Genomic DNA, 23586 nt, shown 5'->3' on the forward strand with positions numbered 1-23586 from the left:
GCACAGTTCTACTCTGAAACACATGTGAGTTACCATGAGTTCGAATCGACTAAATGACAACTGATTTTTTGGTTTTTAAGGAATTTGTAACCTGAGCATAGTCTGGAGGACAGACAGAGGCACTGAGCAGCCACAAAGGCAGAGAAGAGGGGCAGTGATCAGGAACTTGTCAGTGCCCTGTTATGAGAGACCCTGGGCAGGTCCGAAGGTCCCTGAGGCCCAAGCATGTCTGCGTGCATGAAGTATTCCTCAGTACCACCAAGCTGCCCCAAGCAGCTCTTTTCTGTTGAGTTCAGGAACTGAGATAAGAATCAGCATTCTTGTTGGCAGTCTACCCTCTGGCAGGAATTAAAGTAGCACCTGGTTTATTCATCAGTCTTTTCTGAGTTTGGTTGCCTAAGTCAGTCCTGGACTTGTAGACCAGACCCTGGACCCCCAGGGACCTGCCTGCTTCTATCAGCACCCCCAGAGGCACAGCTATAGCCACAGACTCCTGATGTATTACAACTTAACACTGAGAAAGTCACCATAATGGCAGGTTTTGTCTACTACTTAAGGACCTGTATGGGATTCCCAACAATACACTTTAAAAGGCTGTGAACCTCTGTTGAAAAATCTGAAGGAAAAACTTTGAGTCTGTTCCTGGAACTAAAAATAAACTTAGGCTAGTGTCCAGAAACAGGGAACAGTTACTAAGTACTGGAGGGAAGCCTTCAATCTTGGTTCTACTCAATCCACTGAAGCCAGAGAGCATCCTACAGGCAGGCCCTGGCCGAAGGCTCCCTCTGCAGTTATGGGCCCTGTCAGTCCTCCTCCCCTTGGATTCTGCACTCCAGCCTCATCAAAGCCCCTTGCTTTTGCTTGTCTCCGGGCCTTTGCACATGGGAGGGGATTTTAAACAGACTTTCAATCAATCCTCTTGTATTTTTTTACTCCTGCCTTCACTTCCACTCCTAGACACACTTGGTGCTGCCCATTCCTGAGTTTTTTGTTCTGTGATATAACCTAGGTTGGATTAAATGCTGCCAGCTTGGGGCTTAGCTTTCTTGGATCTGCCACTTTGTTGTTGTTAGCTGCCATCGAGTTGGCCCCCAATTGATGGTGACTCCATGCACAACAGAAGGAAATGAGCGGCCCAGTCCTACACCATCCCCATGATTGGTTGCGGATCAGACCATTGTGATCCACAGGGTTTTCATTGTCTGATTTTTGGAAGTAGATCATCCTAGTCCATCAACCTGGAAACTCCCTTTTAGCATTATAGCAACACACAAACCTCCTGACAGACAGGTAGAGCCTGCACATGAGGTGTGTTGGCTGGTAATTGAACCTGGGTCTTCCACATGGAAGGTGAGACTCCTACCACTGAACGACCACTGGGTAACCCATTAGTTACCACTTGCGCATTTGCTTTCCAGCTTCCAACATTTTGCTCTTATTTATCCCTGTGGGTTTATGTCCTTAAAAAGATAAACCCCTGTAACTGTCATTTTACTGGGGTTTTGGGAGACAGCAGAGGCCAGAGCTTACATTCAGTCATTCAGCCTGTCACCTTTGACTGACAGTCCATACCCGGTTCCTAGCATATTACTTAGCACTTAGTTAGTGCCCAGTAAATTTGCTGGTTAGATAAAGCTGCTGTGTTTTCTGTCTTTGGTAACTAGAAGATGAGAAACTCTTTACATTGAAATTGCCATACCCCATTGCCATCAAGGCGATTCCAACTCATAGTGACCCTAACCACAACAGCCACTGGGGTTTCCGAAGTCGCCATAGGTATGGTATTTACTGCTTCTCAGCAAGGAGTTCACCAGTCCATCTGAATCAGGCAACATTGTGCAGTGAAAAAAGTTGGAACCTGGGCTCTGCCCACCAACTAGTCATGTGATCTTGGACAAGCCACTTTTGCTCTGGAGCCTTAGTCCCCTCTTCTGTAAAATGGGAGTCATAATACCTTCTTCAGGTGCCCTGCTCAGTATCTAGAGCACAGGAAGCTCTCAGCATTTGTGGTATGGAAGGGTTCAACATCAAAGTGACGATTCTTAGAAAGTCAGTGTTTCACTTAAGCTTAAAATTAGACTTTACACTTTAATTGCAAATTGGTCTCTAACTGGTGCCCTTCAGCTCAAAATCTGTTTAATCTGACTTGATGCTTAGAGATTGCAAAACCTTTCAGCTGAGAGGAAACTCAAGGATCTACTGTGTTAACTCCCCTCCTCCTTCAGGCTGGTGGATCCAGAACTTACTTTGGGCGTAATTCACAAATATTTACTGTGTGTCTGTCGTGCGGAACCCTGGTGGCGCAGTGGTTAAGACCTTAGCTGCTAACCAAAAGGTCGGCAGTTCGAATCCACCAGTCGCTCCTTGGAAATGCTATGGGGCAATCCTGCTCTGTCTTATTGGGTCGCTATGAGTCGGAATCTACTGGACAGCAACGGGTCTGTCGTGCAGACCCTGTACTGAACGACCCCCCATTCACCCCGACTCCTCACCCCTGCCCCCAGAACTGGTTTGTTCAAAGGTGCCAGAGGTAGGAACCCAGACACTTACCCCGTCTGTCAAACAGTCCGAGTCAGGCCCACCCGGTGACGCACTGTTCCCGGCACGGGGCTGGCACGGTAGTGCCCCAGCCTACCTGTAGAGGACGCCACTTTCTCCACGGAGAAACTAAGACAGCATTCTGAGAAGGCAGCTCCCTGCTCCCTAGGTCCACCTCGAGCCCCCCTCCTCAGCCCCCTTCCTCCCGGTGACCCGCTTCCCCACTCGGTCCCTGAGCGCCGGGGTTTGCAGGGGCGGAGCAGCGGCCAGGCCCCGCGCGCGGCGCAGGTGAGGGCGGGGCCTGGGCGGGGCCGAGGAGACGTCGCCCCGCCCACCGCGAGGCCCCGCCCCGAGGCCCCGCGGCGCGGCCCCGCTGCCTCCACCTCTCGAGCCGCGGAGCGCCGCCGAGCGGCCGGCGGGCGGGCTGGCGGGCGCTCGCTCCTCCCCGCGCCGCCGCTGCGCCGGCCCCCGCCCCCTTCCCTCTACTCCCGCTCCCGCCTCCCTCCCTTTCCGCTGCCTAGGCGGCGGGAGCCGAGCCCGAGCGGACCGAGCCGCGGCCGCAGCCGGCGGCGGGCGCAACGGCGGCAGGCGGGCCGCGGGCGGGCGGGCGGTCAGGCTGCGGCGGCGATGCGGCGGCCCCACTGAGTCCAGCCGCTCGTGCGCGGGAGCCGGCCGCGCGAGGCGGCCCGGGCCAGGCGGCAGCATGCGGGGCGGAGAGGAGCTGGACGGCTTCGAGGGCGAGGCCTCGAGCACCTCCATGATTTCGGGCGCCAGCAGCCCATACCAGCCCACCACCGAACCGGTGAGCCAGCGCCGCGGGCTGGCCGGCCTGCGCTGCGATCTCGACTACCTGCGCGGAGCGCTCGGCCGCCTCAAGGTCGCGCAAGTGGTAGGTGCCGGGCGGGGCCCCAGGTGCTGGGCGGCGGCCTCGCCGCACACCTTCCCTCCCCACTCCCGCTTCGGGGGCTCAGGCCCGGCCGGCCTCTGCGGCGACCCCCGCCTTGCAGACCTCCGTACCCCCCACCTCCCTGGCCAGGTCCCCAGGCCGCCCTCCCGCATGCGCTAGGGATTCTGCCCTCGGCCGGCCGGAGCCTGTCTGCTCCAGCCCCTGAGGCTCAGGTGTGCGCCTTCTACCTGGACACCTGCCCTCGGGCCTACCTGTCCACTCCTGCCCAAACATTGGGAGTGGTGGTGCGCGGAGCCCGGGGCGGGGGCCATGCTGTCCCTTGGGTACTACTGGTCATAGTAATTTGTGGCAGGTCTTTGGGGCCGCACAACTGTCACCTCTCCTTACCGCGGGTGTCTGTGTCTGCCTCCACTACTAGGGGATTGTGGTGGCTTGGTTTCCTCCCCTGCGCCTAGCAGTCAATATTTGTTGAATGGGGGACACATGTAGCGCAGATGCAGTGGGTGAGCCCAGATCAACCCACAGAGTCCCCAGTTTATACTGCAGAGTTTGGATTCCTCCTAATTAACCGGGAAGACAGAATCAGCATCCCAGAGTGCTCCACCCTAGCTGAGTAGCTGGCACTGCTCAATTGGTACCCAGAGTTACATCACTCTGAGAGGGTAGCCAGTGTTGGAGGAAACACAGAGAACTTTCAGTTAGACTCGTCCGTAGTGGAGCATATTTCTTAGGGTCCTTATTTTTAGCTTTCGTGATGTTCAGGGCTATGGGCTCAGCCCTTGTCTTGTGGTTCCATAACAGGCCTCTCTGGGCAGTTGTTTAGCTCTGTTGTGGACAGGTCATGGTCCAGCTCAGAACTGCCTGCCCCTGATGTCACAGGTGGGCTTTCTTCTGTGGCCCTTCGGCAAAGCTTTCTAGGCTTCGCAGCCGCAAGAGCTGTTTGCATGGAGCTGCAGTGCACGTGCGTTCAGTTTCTTGCGAGCACCAGCCTCCCTGCGCTTACTTGAGTGCACAGATAAACATTCCTTGGGAGTAATATAATGTGTCAACACCCTCTAAATAAAGCCCTGAGTGTTTGTGAATCGAAAAATCATAGACTGTTTTATCTCTCTCCTGGGTGAAAGGCTTGTTCTACTGATTGCCAGAAGGTATTTTTGAAGGACTCTAAGGAAACACAAATGAAGCAGGTTATCCTTCTCTAGAATTTTAAACTGACCTTATCTGGTAAGCTGGAATGCTCTCAAAGATGTACTGGTTCTTCAGTTAGGCATTGCTGCTAGCAAAAAGAATGGGGCGGGGGGGGGGGGGGAGGTGTGTCTAAAAGAGGCTTGCGTATGGAGAATCTGAAATGAATCAAAAAGAATTGGGTTGGAACTTGGATCCAGGGATGTGTTAAGTGCCTTGCTTTGTTTACTCCCTGGGCTTTGGAGAGTAAATAGAACCTGCCCTTGGCAAACCTGAACTAACTTGTCACTCCAATGATCTGGTGAAAGTTAAAATGTAGTTGTTGTTGTTAAGGTTCTGGCCTATGTACGACAGAAAGAAACACTGCCCTGCCTCCTGCCGTCTTCATAGTCATTTCTGTATTTCAGCCCATTGTTGCAGCCACTGTGTCGGCCCCTCTCGTTGAGGATCTTCCTCTTTTTCAGTGACCCTCTACAATACAGTAGTTTGTGCAGAATGTTAATTATTGCCTCTTTGCTGGGACTTTGCCATCTCAGGCCAGGAATGGAAGCCAGTATTATTTATCATTGCCTTTTGGTTAGGTAGGAGCTCTAGTGATGTGGTGGTTTAAGAGCTTGGCTGCTAACCAAAAGGTTGGCAGTTCAAACCCACCAGCCCCTCTACTGGAGAAAGATGTGGCAGCCTGCTTCCATAAAGAAACCCTGTGGGGCGTTTCTACTCTGTCCTATAGGGGAGCTATGAGCCGAAATTGGGTTTGGTTTGGTTAGGTGCTGTTTTGTTGTAGAGTTTTACTTTTCATCTGAAAGAACTTTTGGACCTAGCCCCTAGGATCTTGCCTGACTCCACCAGTTGTCTAATCTCTAGAATTTGAAGAGCACGAGGCTTTGCATGGAAGAGTGAAGGAAAGAGACCTGCTCGAAGGGTATGGCAACTTGCAACAATCTTCCATGCACTTGGGCTTCTCACCCTTCATAAAAATTAGGGGGGTTAGGAGGAAAATTCCCCACAAAACTCCAAGAATTGGACTCTAAATTTGAACTGAAAAAGAAAACAAGTCATCATAAAGATAGCTCTAAGACGTTACAAGGAGCCCCTGGGTGGCGCAAACAGTTAAGGATTTGACTACTTTCCGAAAGGTTGGTGGTTTGAACCCACCCAGATGTGCCTCAGAAGACAGGCCTGGCGATCTGCTTCTGAAAGATCACAGCCTTGAAAACCCTATGGAGCAGTTCTACTCTGCACACGAGGTCGCCATGAGTTGGAATTGACTCGATGACAACAATAACAATAAGATGTTACAAAGCTCAGAATCTCATCAAAATTTATAGTTATGTTCTAATTCTGTGGTTTCTGAGGAAATTTTGAGTTTTTTTAAACACTTTTTTTTTTTTTGGAGTTTGTGGCCTATTTCAGTCTGTGGGCTGTGCGAGTCACATCCATAGACTAGCCACCTCGCCATCACCTGAGAGCTGGGTAGAAGTTCAGACTCCAGGGCCTCCTCCCAGACCTTCTGAATCAATTTGCATTTTAACCAGCCCCGCTAGTTGATTCACATGCACAGTAAAACTTGAAAAGTACAGTACAGTTCTGTATCATTTTAGTGTTGAACATCTCACGTGGGTGCTAGCAATCAGCTCTACCAGAACCATTTAATTGTTAACCTCAGGTCTCGACAAGATTTTCTGACTAACAATAATAAAACCATTTGCCCTTTTGACCCTATGGGACAGACTAGAACTGCCCCATAGGGTTTCCAAGGCTGTAATCTTTCCGGAAGTAGACTGCTATGTCAGCTGATGGGTTTGAACTGCCGACTATTTGGTTAGCAGCTGCGTGCTTAGCCACTGCGCCACCAAGGCTCCTTGAGTAATAAGAACAGCAGGCATTTAGGGTGTGCTTACACTCCTGTTGTCCTGTTGCCATCCTCATTTTATGGATGAGGAAATTGAGGCTCAGAGGTTATGATTTAGTTCAAGGTCACATGGCTAGTACTCTACAGAGCTGGGATTTGAACTCAGGCAGACTGGTTTCAGAGTGTGCTCTTTACTGCCTCTTGAACACGTGGTTCTGAGTCATTCCACACAGCAGTACGGGAGACCTTGAGACCAAAAACATTTCTGTGATCTTTGGGCAAATTGGCAAGCTTATGGGTGAGTTTTTAAATGCCAGAGTGACATGCTTAGAAGGGTTTTGATTTCTCCATGAGTGGTGTGCTGTCCTGTGGTGCCCTGCTCCTCACCCTACAGGCCTGCCCCTGCCAGTGAATGAGAGACTCTCAAAAGTACCAGGAGCAGCATCGCCTTATCAGCTTCTGAAAGACCCCTCAGGGGCTCTTGTTATTTCACACCCCTCCTTTGACCCCCTCCCAAGTGCCTGATTGACCTTTGACATTGCATTTGTTCAGGACTTTTTATAAACCAAAGGTCAGGAGCCTTGGTGGTATAACAGTTAAGTGCCCAGCTTCTAACCTAAAGGTTGGCTGTTTGAACCCACCAGCTGTTCTGCAGGAGAAAAACCTGACTATCTGCTCCTGGAAAGATTATAATCAAGAAAATCCCATGAGGCAGTTCTACTCTGTCACATGGGGTCACTGTGAGTTGAAGATTGACTTGGCGGCACCCAACGACAACGAAGTCAGGAAACAGATGTTTAAATTCAAACTTTAGCTCTGCTGATCTTGAAATCTCTTAGCTCTGTAGTGTCTTGGCTTCCACAATAGTAGAATATGGGTGGTAGTAACTGATTGGGGGTTCCTGACTGGTGCAAATGGTTAACGAGCTTAGCTGCTAACCGAAAGGGTTAGAAGTTCAAGTCCACCCAGCAGTGCCTGAGAAGAAAGGCCTGGAGATCTACTTCCAAAAAATCAACGATTGAAAACCCTATGGAGTACGCTTCTACTCTGACATGCATAGATCGCGGTGAGTCGTAACTGATCCTATGGCATCTGGTTTGATGAGCATTTCAGGAATTGGAAGCATTAAGGGGTTAATGTTTAATAGGTGCTCTCTTAGGTAACATATCTTTTATTTGATGGAAACCTTGTCAGTTTTTCATCTCAAGCCAGCCAACACATAGTCCTGACTGGTTTCTGCTCTCTGAAAATGTGCTGGGGTGGGGCGGGATGGAGCATGAGGTAGTGGATTTCACTGCCTTGGATTCTCGAATCTACCATAAAGTGGCTCCTTGTAAACCAGTCCCACGTTCCCTTAGGAAGAATGTTGTTACTTACCTGTGGAAGTTGTCTTCCTGAACATCAGCTTGGAATCAAATAAACCCTAGCAGAAAAGCAAAGTTATAACCACTCTTTTTATGATGATTCAAAGTAGTAAAATTATCATCTAAGACCTTGCAAAAGGGCATAAGTGTGTAGAACACTTACATCTCTCTTACAAATCGCCCCCATTATATCCATGGCAAATGAGGTCACCTTTGTTCAGAGGCAGCGTGTGTATGCGTGTGGAGGGAGTTTGAGAGCCATGAGACTTGGCAAATCAGTTCACCTCTGGCCACAAGCAGATCTCCTCACTTGTAAATCGAGGGTAGGTTAATACGACCTGTGTCATACAGAGAATTCAATGAGCCTGTCCTGCAAAGTCCTTAGCACAGCTTCTTTTACATACCACGTCATCAAAAGAATATCGCTTTATAGAATATCTGAGACCCAGCTTGGAAGGGAGACTTATTTTTCACTGTATAACTTTTCATACCTTTGAATTTTATACCACATGTAGGTATCTTCTATCCGAATATTACTAATATGTTAGCTGTTATTAGCTCTATGTATAGATTAGCCTTAAAGCCAATATACTAACCACAACTTTTAAGTAACTTCTCATTACTTGTCCATCCTTTATAATTTGGAGACCCTGAGGGGGAGTGATTTAGGTAATACTGATCTCTTGAACAAACTTGATGCTGAATTCAGGCCTGGTTCTGGGTTCTCAATAAAGTTTCCTGTAAAAACAGGCATCCTTCTGACCTTAGCACAATTAACAGGTACTTAATACATTTTTGTTTGATGCTAATGGTAGTTTTTTTTTTTCTGTTTGAAAGCATTTTCCTCCCCATTTTATATAATAGTTAAAAGATTCTATGTCCACACAAAAACCTGCATGTGAGCGTTTATAGCAGCTTTATTTATAACTGGTAAAATTTGGAAGCAACTAAGATGCCTTTCAATAGGCGAATGGATACGTCCGTATAATGAAGTATTATTCATTCATAAAAAGAAATGAGCTATCAAGTCACAAAAAGACATGGCTTTTTTTTTAGATGCACAAGGCTAAGCAAAAAAAAAAAAAAACCTGAAAAGGCTACATATTCTATGATTCAAACTACAACACATTCTGAAAAAGCAAAACTGTAGAGATGGTGAGATCAGCTGTTGCCAGGGATTCGGGAAGAGGAAGGAGTGACTAGGTAGAGCACAGGTGATTATTAGGTCAGTGACATATTCTGTATGATTCTGTAGTGCACACACGGCATTTTGCATTTAGCAAACCTCATAGACCTGTACAAGACAGAGTGAGCCCCTCACCTAAACTGTGCACTTCAGTTAACAGTAACATGTCAATATTGGTTCATCAGTTGTAACAGTTGTGCTGCAGGAGTGTAAGATGTTAATCATAGGGGAAACTGTGTATGGGGTGGAGAAAGTATATGGGAATTGTACTTTCTGATTAATTTTTCTGTAAATCTGAAATTGCCTTAAAAGCAGTATCTTAAAAAATATTGTAACATTAAAAGAAATCAGGAAGAAAATCATTTAAAGTGAGTTTCAAATTTAGTATTTAAAGAATTACAGAAGTGGTTGCCATTTCTCTCTAAGACGTGCCTCAAAATCTCAGTGTATTTCAAGCCTCCGGTGAGCTTACCCACGAGTAAGAATGCTGGAAATGGTGAGCTCAGTAAGTCCTTCTGGCTCCTCCTGGGCCACCCGCCCACTGCCGTGGAGTAGATTCTGACTCATAGTGACCCCATAGGGTTTCCAAGGCTATGAATCTTTATGGAAGCAGACTGCCACATCTTTCTCCCACATCCTGGGCCACAGGGCCAAAGTCATTCTTTCTTCACAGCCCTGGAGCACCTTTGGTTCTTATTTGGAAAGCAGAAAGAGTCGTTCCCAAAGCGCCCTGGTGGCACAGTGGTTAAGTGCTCAACTTCCAACTGAAAGGTTGGTAGTTTGAATCCACCCAGTGGCTTTACAGGAGAAAAGACCTGGCGAGCTGCTCCTGTAAAGATTACAGCCTAGGAAACCCTATGGGAGCAGTTCTACTCCATCACGTGGGGTTGCTATGAATCAAAAATTGACTCGAGGCACTTCACAACAAGAGCAGGACACTTCAGAGCAGCCTAGCCTCTCTCTCTCTCTCAGGTGCTGAGGGTAGGTGGCGAGTGCATGCCCTGTGGACTCCATGACGCATCTCCCTCCTGGGAGAGAGAGGGGGTGTTTCCAGCCCAGAGATGGTGCTGGATGTACCTGAACGGCAGCACATGTGGTCTGCCCCATTGAGGACTGAGGTATGTATGGCAGCCTGGCCTGATTTTTTTCCATGCTGGTACTGTTAGCTTCCCGAAATAACCTGGAAATGCCAGCGTTTTTGCCTTCAGCCCCCAGCTGCTGTCACTTCCTCTGGCATCCTTATTCCTGGAAGTAGCCCCAAATACATTTGTAGGATGATGTCAGTTTTCTTTGGAAAAGAAAATTATTCATTAGAACATAGAGCCCTATTCAAAGGCCTGGATTTTCCACGACAGTCCCAATTTCTTATGCTCTCTCCTTAGACCATATATATAAGCACATCCTAATGAAAACAGCAATAAGAAAATTAAACTATGAAGTTGTTCAAGCATTGAAATAACGAGATTCCTATAGCAAATACCCACGAACCCAGAATGTGTCCTGATATTTTTGTTTGGAAAGTAAGGACATTGCTGGATGACAGGCTGTGTGTACAAGAGAAGAAAAAAGAAGGGTGAGACGATTTGGATTCTTCAGCAAGGTAGGACTTCAACAGACCAGGAGGAAGGATAGACTGGGAGAGGTGGCTGGTAAGAGCAAGGAACTCCTGGCCAAGGGAATGGCCTCAGGGTCAAGTGTGGCAGCTAAGAGCCAATTTAAAAGGCTTGGTTCTAAGTGGTCCAGGGCTGAGAAGTGACGCTACGGCTGTCTGAAGAGAAGACAGATGAGTAGAAGGGTACAGAATTCAGAAAGGGACATTTCCTTGGGGAGCAGACCTTGCTCTTTTAGTAGTTGGAGACATTAAGCACTCGGCTGTTAACCGAAAGGTTGGTTCGAACCTACCCAGTGTCTCCACGGGAGAAAGGCCTGTCGATTTGCTCCTGTAAAGATTATAGCCAAGAAGAACCCATGGGGTAGTTCTTTCTGTCTCTTGGGGTTGCTGTGAGTCCAAAATTGACTCGATGGCACCTGACAGCAACAGTCTTACTTTTAAGCAGTTTTACTTCCTGATGGGGAGGATTTTTCTGTGAAGAATTCTTACTTAAAGGGGGTCCAGCCCTCAGCCCAGTGCCTCCCGTGTGTGGCCTTATCTCCTCACATAAAATGATGGAGCCTGTCCCTGGTTTTCACATTGGGGTTCTCTGGGAATCCGCTCAATCTCCTATTACCACATCTGTGTAATTGAGATTCTTATTTCATGTTGATCAGAGCTTCAATTAACATTTTAAGTAGCATCTTCTTGCTTCACAGTCTTTATACTTCAGGTTTATTCTTCTACCCATTCCCCTATTAACAACAAGACCAAAAAAACTGAACCGCTGGCCTTTGAGTTGATTCTGACTCTTGGCGACCCCATGTGTGGCGCAAATGGTTTAAGTGTGTGACTACTGACCAAGAGGTTGGTGGTTCAAACCCGCCTCGGAAGAAAGGCCTGGTGATCTGCTTCCGAAAGGTCACAGCCTTGAAAACTCTATGGAGCACAGTTCTACTTGGCAGCACATGGGGTTGCCATGAGACCCCCTACTAATCTCCCCAAATACCTGTGTGGCTTTTCAAAAGTTGCATCACCACAGAGCCCTTCCCTGACCACCCTGTCAAGAGTGGGATGCTCTCCCCTTCCCCACGCTTTGTCTCTTTCACCCTGCTTTTTTCTCTCCCGTAGCATTTGCCACCTGATAAGAACATCCCCTCCACAAGAGCAGGGACTTGGATTTAAGTTTGCTGCTCTGTGCCCAGTGCCTAGCACTGAATAAACAGGGTTGAATTTGTTGGATATGCATAGTTTTTAATAAACAAAAGAAAAATGGATTATTATTGAATACAATTTATAAGGCAAAATTATTTAAAAACATGGGGATCCATAAGGGAAAAATAATGCATATATTTTACATAAATTTATACATAAATAAACAAGCTTTATTTACTTCAGGGCTGTGATAAAGTGGCTGGGAACTTCTGGACTCTGTTCTAAGTGGAAAATATGGACACAAAATGCCATTGTAATTACTTTTTCTTTTTTTAACTTAAAGTCTTAAAAGAGTATCTACTGCTACTAGGAAACAGAAGCTTTTGCTTAAGAGACAGATTTTTGTAAAAGGAGGGGAAACCATAGGAAGCTTTGCCAAGCTTTTTGCTTAGAAAAGTGTAAAATGAAAACCAGGGATTCTGTAATTATTATTGAGGCCTGCTTTCTGATTAACATGTTCAGAGAAAGGATCGCCTGTGATCTGCAAGGCCAGTATCTTTTGAGAACCCTTTAGAGTACCATGCTTTTTACACATGGAAAGAAAAAGTCCTGACTGGGATTGAGACGGAGGCTCATAATGGTTGTTTTTATAAAGTTCCTGATTAAAATAAAAGAACAGCAGTTCCATGGGGCCTGAGAAGGGAGGTCAGCGATTCTCAGTGAAGGCCGGAGAGGGCGGGAGAAAATAATTGGGATCCAGGTTTTGTCCCCCTAAATTTCAAATGGTTGGTTCCATTAGAGAGTTAAATGGGTTAACAAACACTTAAAATGTCCAGCGTTTAATCAGATGTGAATAGTTGTGGATGGTTTCTTTATTGCTCCTGTGATTTGATGACTGGTACGGTGGAAGCCTTCATTTTTGTGGTTTCCCGTTTATTCCAGCACAGCTATGAAAAACAGTTTAAGGCTAAGAGAGTTTTATGCCGGTGAAAAAAAGCCAGAACGATGGCTCTTGCAGTGGTAGTTGTTTCTTTAGCATGTCTACTTTCTCTCAACCATTTTCTGTCTAAACCCTACAAATGTGTATAATTTGAGATTGAGTTGGCTAAATAATTTTATAGTTGGATCAAGATCAGAGATGGTAGCAAGATGTTGCTAAAAATTCTAACATGCCCTGCCCCTTTCTGTACTGTATATATGTGTCAGTGTGTAGTTATGGGCCAGGTACTGCTAGAAACAAATAAGATAAAAATCTTTGCCTCCAAGGTGCTTCCAGTCGGCTTGCGGGTCAGGGGTGGACAAAGTACACCAACCATTCTGACCACCTGAGCCAGGTACTCTAATCAAGACCTGGGACAGTGGGCCTGGCAGGGAAGCGCTTGTAGTGTGGGGCGAAATGGGCACATTCACATAAGGTGTTGAATGGCCAGTACTTGGAATAAGGTGTGATGCATGCTTTGGAGAAGGACCATAAAGGTGCTGGGAGTCAGGGGCAGGTCCAGGAGGGCTTAAAGAGGTGAATCAGATATGGTGCACCAGGCAAAGATGTGGACAGGGAAGGGCAAGTGGTTAGATGAGTGTGGAGTGCAGGGGAAGGGATGAGGGGACCCAAACTGGGGAGGGCCTGGATTGTTAGGCTAATGAATTTGGATTTTCTAAAAGCAATGGAGAGTCTTTAGGTCTGTGCTGTCCAGGACAGTAGCCACCAGCCATATGTGGCCACTGAGCACTTGAAATGTGGCTAGTGCAAATTGAGATGTATTGTAAGTATAAAATGCACACCAGATTTCAAAGATGTAGTAGAAAAACAGAATGCAAAATAGCTGATTGATAATTTTGATGCTGATTACATGTTGAAATGGTATTTTGGCTATTTGGATTAAATAAAATAGATTGTTTAAATTAATTTCACCTGTTTCTTTTTACTTTTTAAAATATGGCAATTAGAAAATTTAAAATTACGTGTGTGGCTTGGATGAGTCCCACCTCCATACGGCTACATTCTGGTCCATTACTCTCATCGGCTTCTCTCCACATAAATCTGTGGCTTCAGCCTGACTGGCTGCTTATTCTCCCACAGTAACACGGCACTGCTGCAAGGCTGCTGCAGCCCTTTGCCCAGCCAGGAGACACCCTGGAAGTGAGTGAACCAGGGTGAGGCAGAATCCTATGTCCCTTTCACGACCTTCCCCCGCTCCTTTCTGCTGACCCTGCCAAGCCCATCCTCAATGGCTTTTCTTTGCTCTGCCCGATGTCCTATGATGAAGCACTTGATTATAAACGAGCCTACTGTTATGGATTGAATTGTGTCTCCCAAAAATATGTATTATAAATCCTAACCCTTATACCTGTGGTTATAATCCCATTTGGGAATGGGCTTTCTTTGATGTGTTAGTGAGACAGTATTACTGTAGGGTGTGTTTTAAGTCAATCTCTTAAGATATAAAAACAGATTAAGAAAGCAAGTCACATGATTATTAAGGACTCTAGGAATAAAAAAAACCAAAAAACTTACTGCCATCCAGTCAATTCTTATAGCGACCCTATAGGACAGAGTAGAACCGCCCCAATCTAGGAATAGGAGCTAAAAACAGATCCAGAGCCAATAGAGAGAGATCCTTCCCTTAGAGCCTGCACTGTGAATTTGAATTTCTGTTGGTTAAAGCCACCCACGTGTGGTATTTCTGTTACAGTAGCACCAGGTAACTAAGACACTCGCTTTATATATGTCTCTCACTCTCTGGACTCTGGCTTTCTGGACAGATTTGGATAAAGAAGAATACTTCCATTCTATTGTATTAAGTTGATAAACACCTGCAGAGACCTGGTTTTCTTCTGTTCATTGTTCATGGTGGTGAACACTTGGGTGCTTTGTACTCACTTGGCTACTCATCCAAGTTCAGTTTGATGTGTCAGTGAGTTCGGAACAAGTCCCGGATCCAGGAAGAAAAGAAAAACAACTAACTCATGTTGAAGGTAAGAGCATAGTATAAACCATAGTGGAGGTTCAAGGTGGTTCAAAACAGTCAGAAACTGGAAACAAGACTAGAAGAGATCTTGAAGCCATCCACGTGTGCCCCTCGCTTGTTCTGTGAGTGAGGAATCTGACCACTAGAGAAGTTGTGACTTGCCCATGGCTACCCAGTTGGTTAAGGAGCCCTGTTGATACAACAGTTAGGCATTTGTCTGCTAACCGGAAGGTTGGCGGTTTGAACCCACCCAGTGGCTCTGCAGAAGAAAGACGTGGTGATCTGCTCCTGTAGATTACAGCCCAGAACACCCTATGGGGCAATTCTTTGTCACATGGGGTCACTGTGAGTTGGCATCGACTTGATGGCACCCCACAACACCACCACCCAGTTGGTTGATGGTCCTGGAACCTGAGCCTCAGGCTGGCATTCTTTCCCCTGTGTCTTGCTGCTGCTGTAGGGATGAGAGTTGATTCCTCTGTGAAGCCAGATGTGGGACAGCTCTGTGGATTCTGATATCTTACCCTTTATGTGATTGTGGGGAGAGAGTCTTTAAGACTATAATAAATCAGGTCTTTGCCTGTGATGTTCTGTTTAAAGGTATTTAACCACCCAGGCAAAATGCCCGAGCAAATGTACTGAGACAGGCAGCTGACTTGGGAACCCCAAAGTTTGGGTTGTAACACAACCCTGGTGTTGGTAGATACAAATTTGCCTTTTGGTTCCCTTAATTTCTTTGGTGGTAAAGTGAGGTCAGGATAATCTGCCAGCACATTTGCTCCTTTTGGGGTGTGGTTTTAGAGCTGTAACTGGGGGAACAGCCCCCACCTGTCACAGGTTAAAATCTACATGTCTCTTTGCATGGTCCTAAAATGTGTGGTGGAAGTGGAGGTAGAAACGAGGATGTCACTGGCTCTGTGTTGCGCGAAGGTGGTTTTGGTAAGATCAAGGGGGAGATGCTGAGCATGCCCTACCTTCCCAGGAAGCTTTGGAAAAACCTTAAACTGTTGATCTTGGACTTTGGGGGTCAAGGGGCTACCAAGCTGGTTGGATAAGTGAAGCTTACAAGGAATGACTAATTGCCAGGTTGGGGAGATCCTGGGAAGCTCTGCAGTTCTGTGGGTTTTTTTTTTTTTTTCAATTGTATTTTTAGTAAAAATATACACATCAAAACATGCTCCTGGTCAACAATTTCTACACGTTGTTCAGTGACCTCAGTTACAGCTTTCACATTGTGTCAACATTCTCATTTCTGTTCTAGTTGTTTCACCCCCATTAATTTAAATTTACTGCCCCCTAAACTTCTCATCTATGCTTTAGTGTTACTGTTATCCCTTTCTTTAAAAAGCTCAGTTCTTAAGGATGACCTTCTTTACTTTTTGAGCTAACCTGTTCTTTTGTTTAAAGATGTCTTCAGGAGATAGTTTCATTTCAAGGTTCGAAGAGTGTCCCTGGAGCAGTAGTCTTGGTGGTTCCTCCAGCCTCACTGGGTCCAGTAAGTCTGGATTTTTTTAAACAGCATTTAAAGTTCTGTTCCACATTTTTTCCCTTTCTGTCAGGATCCATCTATCGTGTCCCTGATGGAAACATTGGATAATGGTAGCCAGGCACGGTCTAGTTCTTCTGGTCTCAAGTTAGAGGCAACGGTTGTTCATGGGGGCTGTTAGGCCTGTAGTCCAGTTACTTCTCTGATTCTTGTGTTTCTGTCTTCCTCTGTTGCTCTAGGCAAATAAAACCCCAAAAACCCCTTGCTGTCGAGTCGATTCCAACTCATAGCGATCCTATAGGACAGAGTAGAACTGCCCCATAGAGTTTTCGAGAAGTGCCTGGTGGATTCAAACTGCCAGTCTTTTGGGTTGGCAGCCGTAGCACTTAACCACTACGCCACCAGGTTTTCCTCCAGGCCAATAAAAAATAATAAAAAAAAAAAGGCCAATAGAGACCAATTATTCTATCTTGGATGGCTGCTCACAAGCTTTTAAAACCCCAGACACTACTCATCGAACTGGGAGGGAGAATACCAAAACCAAAACCAAACCCATTGCCATGGAGTCAATTCTGACTCATAGTGACCCTATAGGACAGAGTAGAACTCCCCCTTTGGGTTTCCAAGGAGCGCCTGGTGGATTCGAACTGTCAACCTTTTGGTTAGCAGCCGTAGCTCTTAACCACTATGCCACCAGGGTTTCCAAAGATAAATAGAACCTTTAAAAACAGTATTATGCCAATTAACTGGATTGTCCCACGAGGCGATAACCCTAACCTTTCAAACCAAGGAAACTTAGTCCCGTGTGGTGTATGGTTGTGTCTAAATGTGTCCAAAGCTGTAGCTTTTTTTTTTTTTTTAACGAGCTATATAAAATCTACAGTTGAGTCTCAAACCAGATTAATATAAATGAAAACAAAGTGTTTTTTTTTTATTCTTTAAATTTTAGCTGTTTACAACAGTTAACTTCTTAATACTTAACATCTGGGTCATCAAGACCTGTCAAATACAGGATTTAGCCAAAAACCAAAAAACCCACTGCTGTCGAGTCAATTCCAACTCATAGCGACCCTACAGGACAGAGTAGTAGATCTGCCCCATAGTTTCCAAGGAGCACCTGGCGGATTTGAACTGCTGACCTCTTGGTTAGCAGCCGTAGCACTTAACCACTATGCCACCAGGGTTTCCAGGATTTAGCCAGATTGTTTCAAAGTGAAACAAAGAAAGTCCCTGACATTCTGCTGTGAATCTCTGTTGTGTAAGGCCACGTTGTATGTTTGGGCTGGTTGTACACTGCATAGTGGGTCCTGCTGAGAGGGTGAGGGAAACAGATCTACCTTGCATGGTCTGTTGCCAGCCATGTGCCCTAGCACTGGGCAGTAGCCACTGGGAGAAGGGGTTGCCTACTCCCAGTTCATCAGCCCAGAGGGGTGCCATGTTTTACTTTGCTCGCCTCTTGCCAAGCTAAGTTCCCACCCAGAGTGAGGTCTGTTACTCACTGGCATAAAGGTGCTATGTGGAGGAGTTTACATCTTGATTGTTGTTGTTGTTAGGTGCCGTTGAGTCGGTTCCGACTCATAGCAACCCTATGCACAACAGAACAAAACACTGCCCGGTCCTGCGCCATCCTTAAAATCGTTGTTATGCTTGAGCTTATTGTTGCAGCCACTGCGTCAATCCACCTCGTTGAGGGTCTTCTTCTTTTCCGCTGACCCTGCACTCTGCCAAGCATAATGTCCTTCTCCAGGGACTTATCCCTCCTAACAACATGTCCAAAGTATGTAAGATGCAGTCTCGCCATCCTTGCCTCTAAGGAGCATTCTGGCCGCACTTCTTCCAAGACAGATTTGTTCGTTCTTTTGGCAGTCCATGGTATATTCAATATTCTGCGCCAACACCACAATTCAAAGGCGTCAGTTCTTCTTCGGTCTTCCTTACTCATTGCCCAGCTTTCACATGCATATGATGTGATTGAAAATACCATGGCTTAGGTCAAGCGCACCTTAGTCTTCGGGGTGACATCTTTGCTCTTCAACACTTTGAAGAGGTCCTTTGCAGCAGATTTGCCCAGTGCAATGCGTCTTTTGATTTCTTGACTATTTAACCAGGAAACACATTTTAGAGACATGGCTTAGCTGTGATATTAAACTAGATTGGAATTTAGACTTTTTTTGAATTGATAAGGGTTGTGCAGGACCTTCCATTATTTTATGTGTCCCTCTGTGAAGCTTGTAGAAGATGAGGTATTCGATTCTGAATGAGTGAAGGAATACAGATACACAGGTAACCTCCTGACTCATTTTGAAGGAGTTCCCATGTTGTTGAAATTAAAAACTCTCAGTCCTGCTCAGATCTTAAGTTACTCTTCAGAACATCTGTCAAGCAAGTGATTACATCTGATGGGTAGTAGAAGAGCCCTGGTGGCGCAGTGGTTAAGCGCTCAGCTGCTAACTGAATGGTTGGCAGTTTGAACCCACCCAGTGGCCCTGTGGGAGAAAAACCTGGTGATCCCCCTAGAAAACCCTGTGGGGTAGTTCCACTCTGTCACATGGGGTAATAGAGGGTGGTACAGATCACCTGATAAAATTTCCACTCTAGGAGTTCCTTTTTCGGTGTGTGCACTGAGGGGCCTGTGGCTGACTGGATAGGCTGCTCCCAGGACCAGACCACGCTTACCATGTTGGTCCGTTCTGGGTTGCCAGGAACAGATATGGGGGAGGGATGTTCACTGCAGGACCCACTGGTAAGTCAGGTCTTTGATGGAGGGCTAGGCAATTGGGCTTCATCAATCTTGGGGGGCGGTTTTTGAGTCAAATGCTTTACCCAACAGTACTCAGCTTCTCGTTCTAGCCACCTGGTCAAGGGCAGCCTGTGGCTCCTTGGTCACAAGGGGCCATGTCCTTCCTTCACAGACCTAATTGCATCTAAAGGAGGGCTGGCTCCACCTGGCCCTGTGCTCGTCCCACTGTAGCCTTAGGTCAACCAAGTGCTTTATCTTCTGTCAGCTGGGCTGCCGTGGAGGAGGATGTGCCCACAGAGCTTGTCTGTCAAGGGCTTGTGGGCACTGACTGCCTTGGTCTGAAAACTTGGGGCCAAAAACTGGCTGGTGGGGCTCAGGGGCCCTGGCCCTGCTGTGGAGAGGAGTGTACAGTACTGTGTGTGTCTCAGATAGCCAAGGATTGGCCACCATTGACCTGAAAGCGCCCCACGAGTGAAGTCCAGTCAAGGACTTGAGTAGAGGTTGAAAACTAAGCTGAAGGAAGGTTGTTTTTTGAATAAAATGCAAAGCCCCTGCTAGGTTGCTGCCAAGAGGAAAAAACTGGCTGAGGCTAATCCTGTGTTTTAAAGTAAATAGACTGTGAGGAAGAGTTATGTTAAAAACACTGCTGCCTAACTTGTTTGCAGTGGGAAATACAATCTCTAGCTCTTAAGGAATGCTGTATTAAGAGGCCCTGTGGAACAAATCCCTTTCACTGTTAAGTAGCTTCACAAAAGTGCAGTACAACATTCAGAATCTGCTGCGGTATGTTTAGGTAGTTTCTGTAAGTGATAGCATAACCCAAAAGCAACTCTTGAGGGTCAGAGGGATCATAAAAGAATGCTTAAGTAAAGTTGTAGGCATTGCATTTTCTGATAGAGATCTATTTATACATATTATAAATACATTCTATAGGTTATAAATTTAAAATGTTTCATCACTGGTGTATCTGCTGTCTCGATGCTAACTTACTGATGGTGTTTGAATTTCAGAGAGTACCTGATTGGCCTAAATGATGACTGTCTATATTAGGGTGGAGCTTTTCTACCTAGGCCACATTAGAGATGCCTGCCAACCTGTGGGTTGTCTGTCCTTGGGAAAAGTGCCTGCCCCGCCTTGTTCACTCAGGGTCCTGAGCATGACACCCCTGTTTAAAGATCAGCCTGGGACCACTTCCTTTGGGGATGGATGGGGAGAAAGGGGAGTAGGATGGTTGGCCCTGGAAGGGATGAATGAACATATTGATCTTTTCCTGCAAATGCCTCTTACTGTCTCTATCCAGGCGTTTGCTTCAGCTCTACCTCACACCTCTCCCAAGTTTCCCCGTCTTCCCATAGGTCCACTCCCTGGCCTGTGTTCCATCTCAGGAGCCATGTTGCCACTTCACTATCACGCCCAGGCCTCCTTTCATCTGCACACGTTGGCCACCTGCGTGATTCCTTGAAGCTGCCACTTCTCTTGAAACGTCTCCCATAATTCTATTCGTCATTCTCCAACCACACATCTGGTAAAGTGTCTTGGGAAAATCTGGAACTGTAGGAGGCTTACAAAGATCCTTTATGTCAAGGGGCTTACCATCTAAGTCATACATAAATTTACCTGTAATAAAAATGCCACAGAAACCCTGGTGGCGTAGTGGTTAAGTGCAATGGCTGCTAACCAAGAGGTCGGCAGTTCGAATCCGCCAGGTGCTCCTTAGAAACTCTGTGGGGCAGTTGTACTCTGTCCTATAGGTCGCTGAGTTGGAACCAACTCGACGGCAGTAGGTTTTTTTAAATGCCATGTTTTTAACTTGAATTCCATTTTCCAAAGTAGAAATAAGTTATTTTCTGGTTATAAATTATTTATGTTTGTTATTTTAAAAACAAAACAAAACAGACTATATGGCAAAATGAAGAAGAAAAAAGCTACTCTCATCACCTAGGGAGGACTTCCATTAACAATTAGGTATCTGTTCCAGACTTTGTTCCTGTGTATGCATACTTGTAAAAATGGGATATTAGACATACGGTTATATAACTTGTTTGGGGGCATAACACAGACCATTTTGGGATTTGTAAATATATGTTTACATTATTGCTTTTCATAACTTTTTATGGAAGTACAGCTGTGTATAGAAAAGTACACAAATCATAAGTATACAGCTAGATGACCATTCTGCTGTATTATGCTTTGGACTGTCTCTAGTTAGCCCAGTCCAGTCGACTTAGTCTTGTCTGTTTTGGTTGCCATTTTGGAGATTGAACTTTTTCTTCATAATATTTTTGTCTTGTTTCCTGACTGAGAGACAAACATGAAGGCTTTATTCTAGAAATATTTTAAATCTGGGAGAAATAACACCTAAAACCAATTTAGAATTTGTCATATCATAGTTTTGAATTAAACAAACAAAAAATCTAATAAAAGAATGCACGCTATTTTATTTTTTGAGAGCATGATAAAACTGCCAAAGTTTGAGCTATAGAGGTTTGGGCACATGCCAGGGATGTTGGTGGTCTCCATGTGTTCTTTCTATTTTTTAAATTAACATACAGTAACATTGACTTTTTTTTTTTCTGGTGTACAGTTCTATGAACTGTAACACACATACATTTTTAAAAAATTTTTATTGTGCTTTAAGTGAAAGTTTACAAATCATGTCAGTCTTTCACACAAAAACTTATATACACCTTGCTGCATACTCCCAGTTGCTCTCCCCCTAATGAGACAACCTGCTACCTCCTTCCACTCTCTCTTTTTGTGTCCATTTCGTCAGCTTCCAACCCCCTCTACCCTCTCATCTCCCCTCCCGGCAGGAGATGCCAACATAGTCTCAAGTATCCACCTGATCCAAGAAACTCATTCCTCACCAGCATCCCTCTCCAACCCATTGACCAGTCCAATCCCTGTCTGAAGAGTTAGCTCTGGGAATGGTTCCTGCCCTGGGCCAACAGAAGGTCAACACACATACATTTTTGTAACCACTACCACATATAGGATACAAAACAGTTCCATCAACTCACAAAACTTTGTTCTGCTCCTTTGTAGTCACACCCAACCCTTGACAACCACTGGTCTGTTCCCTGTCCCTATAGTTTTGCCTTTTCCAGAATGTCATATATAAGTGGATTCATATTGAGATTGTCTTTCACTCAGTGTAATGCATTTGAAATTCTTTCACGTTATTGTGTTTATCAATATTTCATTCCTTGTTACCGCTGAGTATTTTCACATGATAGGTATGTACCACAGTTTGTTTATTCATTTGCTTGTTGAAGGACATTTGGGCTGTTTCGTGATTTGGTGATTATGAATGGAGCTGCCATAAACATTCATGTTCAGTTTTTGTGTGAACATAGTTTTTTATTTCATTGAGGTTCCCTGGGCCATGTTTAAGTGTATGTTTTAACTGATTAGGAAACTGCCCAACAGTTCTGCAGAGTGACCGTACCATTTTACAGTCTCGTCAGCAGTGTATGTGGGTACCAGTTGCTCTGCATCCTCACCAGCACTTGGTATTGTCTTGTTTTTTTTTTTTTTTTAAGCCGTTCTCTGTGTGTAGTGGTATCTCATAATGGTTTCCCTAAATGTTTTTTCTTTATATTCTTTTTAGTAATAAGTATACATACATATGTACTTTCTTTTTTATATACTTTGGATACAAAACTTCTGTTGTATATATGACTTGCAAATATTTTATCCCAGTTTGTGGGATATATGGAGCAGGTTTTTAATTTTGATGACATTCAATGTATTATTTGTTTTCTCATATTGATTATGCTTTTGGTGTCATATCTAGGAATCCGTGTTATCTTGACATCACATTTTTTATTTGAATGCTGTTGCCCAAAATTGAAATAACTTATTTTATGATTATAAACAATTTGTGTCTGTTGATGAAAACAAAATCAGACTATATGGCAAAATGAAGAAAAAAAAAATTCTCATCAGCTAGGGAGGACTTCCATTAACAGTTAGGTATTTATTGTTCCAGGTTTCCTGAACAATTTCCGTGAAGATTTTCCCCCATATTTTCTTTTAGTTTTATAGCTTTACATTTAGGTCTGTGGAACTTTTTTGTGTTAATTTTTGTGCAAGGTGAGAAAATTAGGTTGAGTTCGTATTTTTTGCCTATTGATGTATAATTGTTTCAACGCTATTTGTTGAAAAGACTATCCCTCCTGCAAGGATCCCTGGTGGTCCAATGGTTAAGCACTTGGCTGCTAATCAAAAGGTCGGTGGTTCTAAACCACCAGCAGCTTTGCCGGAGAAAGAGCTGGTGCTCTGCTCCCATAAAGATTACAGCCTAGAAAACCCTGTGGGGAAGTTCTCTGCCCTATAAGGTCCCTATGAGTAGGAAGCAACTTGATGGCCCAGAACAACAACATCCTTCCTCCATTAAATTGCCTTTCCACCTTTGTCAAACCTCAGGTCTGTGTGTCCGTTCTTCTACTAACATCATACTGTCTTGATTATTATAACCTTTATAGTAATTCTTAAAATCTCGTAGTGTGAGTATTCCAACTTGGTCCTTTTTCGAAATTGTTTTGGCCATTTTAGTTTCTTTGACTTTAGAATCATATTGTTTCTATCCACAAAAAATATATATATATGTG

At 45.3% G+C, this 23586-nt stretch overlaps 1 protein-coding gene across 1 annotated transcript in view; it reads left to right on the plus strand.

Moving 5' to 3' along the window:
* The first annotated feature begins 3233 nt into the window (after positions 1 to 3233).
* Positions 3234 to 23586, plus strand: part of CMTM4 (CKLF like MARVEL transmembrane domain containing 4) — an 82979-nt gene continuing 62626 nt past the window's right edge. Inside the window, exon 1 of the mRNA XM_064273951.1 lies at positions 3234 to 3427. Within this exon, the coding sequence (XP_064130021.1) occupies positions 3242 to 3427 (186 nt within the window). The 5' untranslated portion in view covers positions 3234 to 3241. The remainder of the gene's footprint in view (positions 3428 to 23586) is intronic.

This window comes from Loxodonta africana, chromosome 21 (assembly GCF_030014295.1).
Source record: "Loxodonta africana isolate mLoxAfr1 chromosome 21, mLoxAfr1.hap2, whole genome shotgun sequence".
NCBI lineage: Eukaryota > Metazoa > Chordata > Mammalia > Proboscidea > Elephantidae > Loxodonta > Loxodonta africana.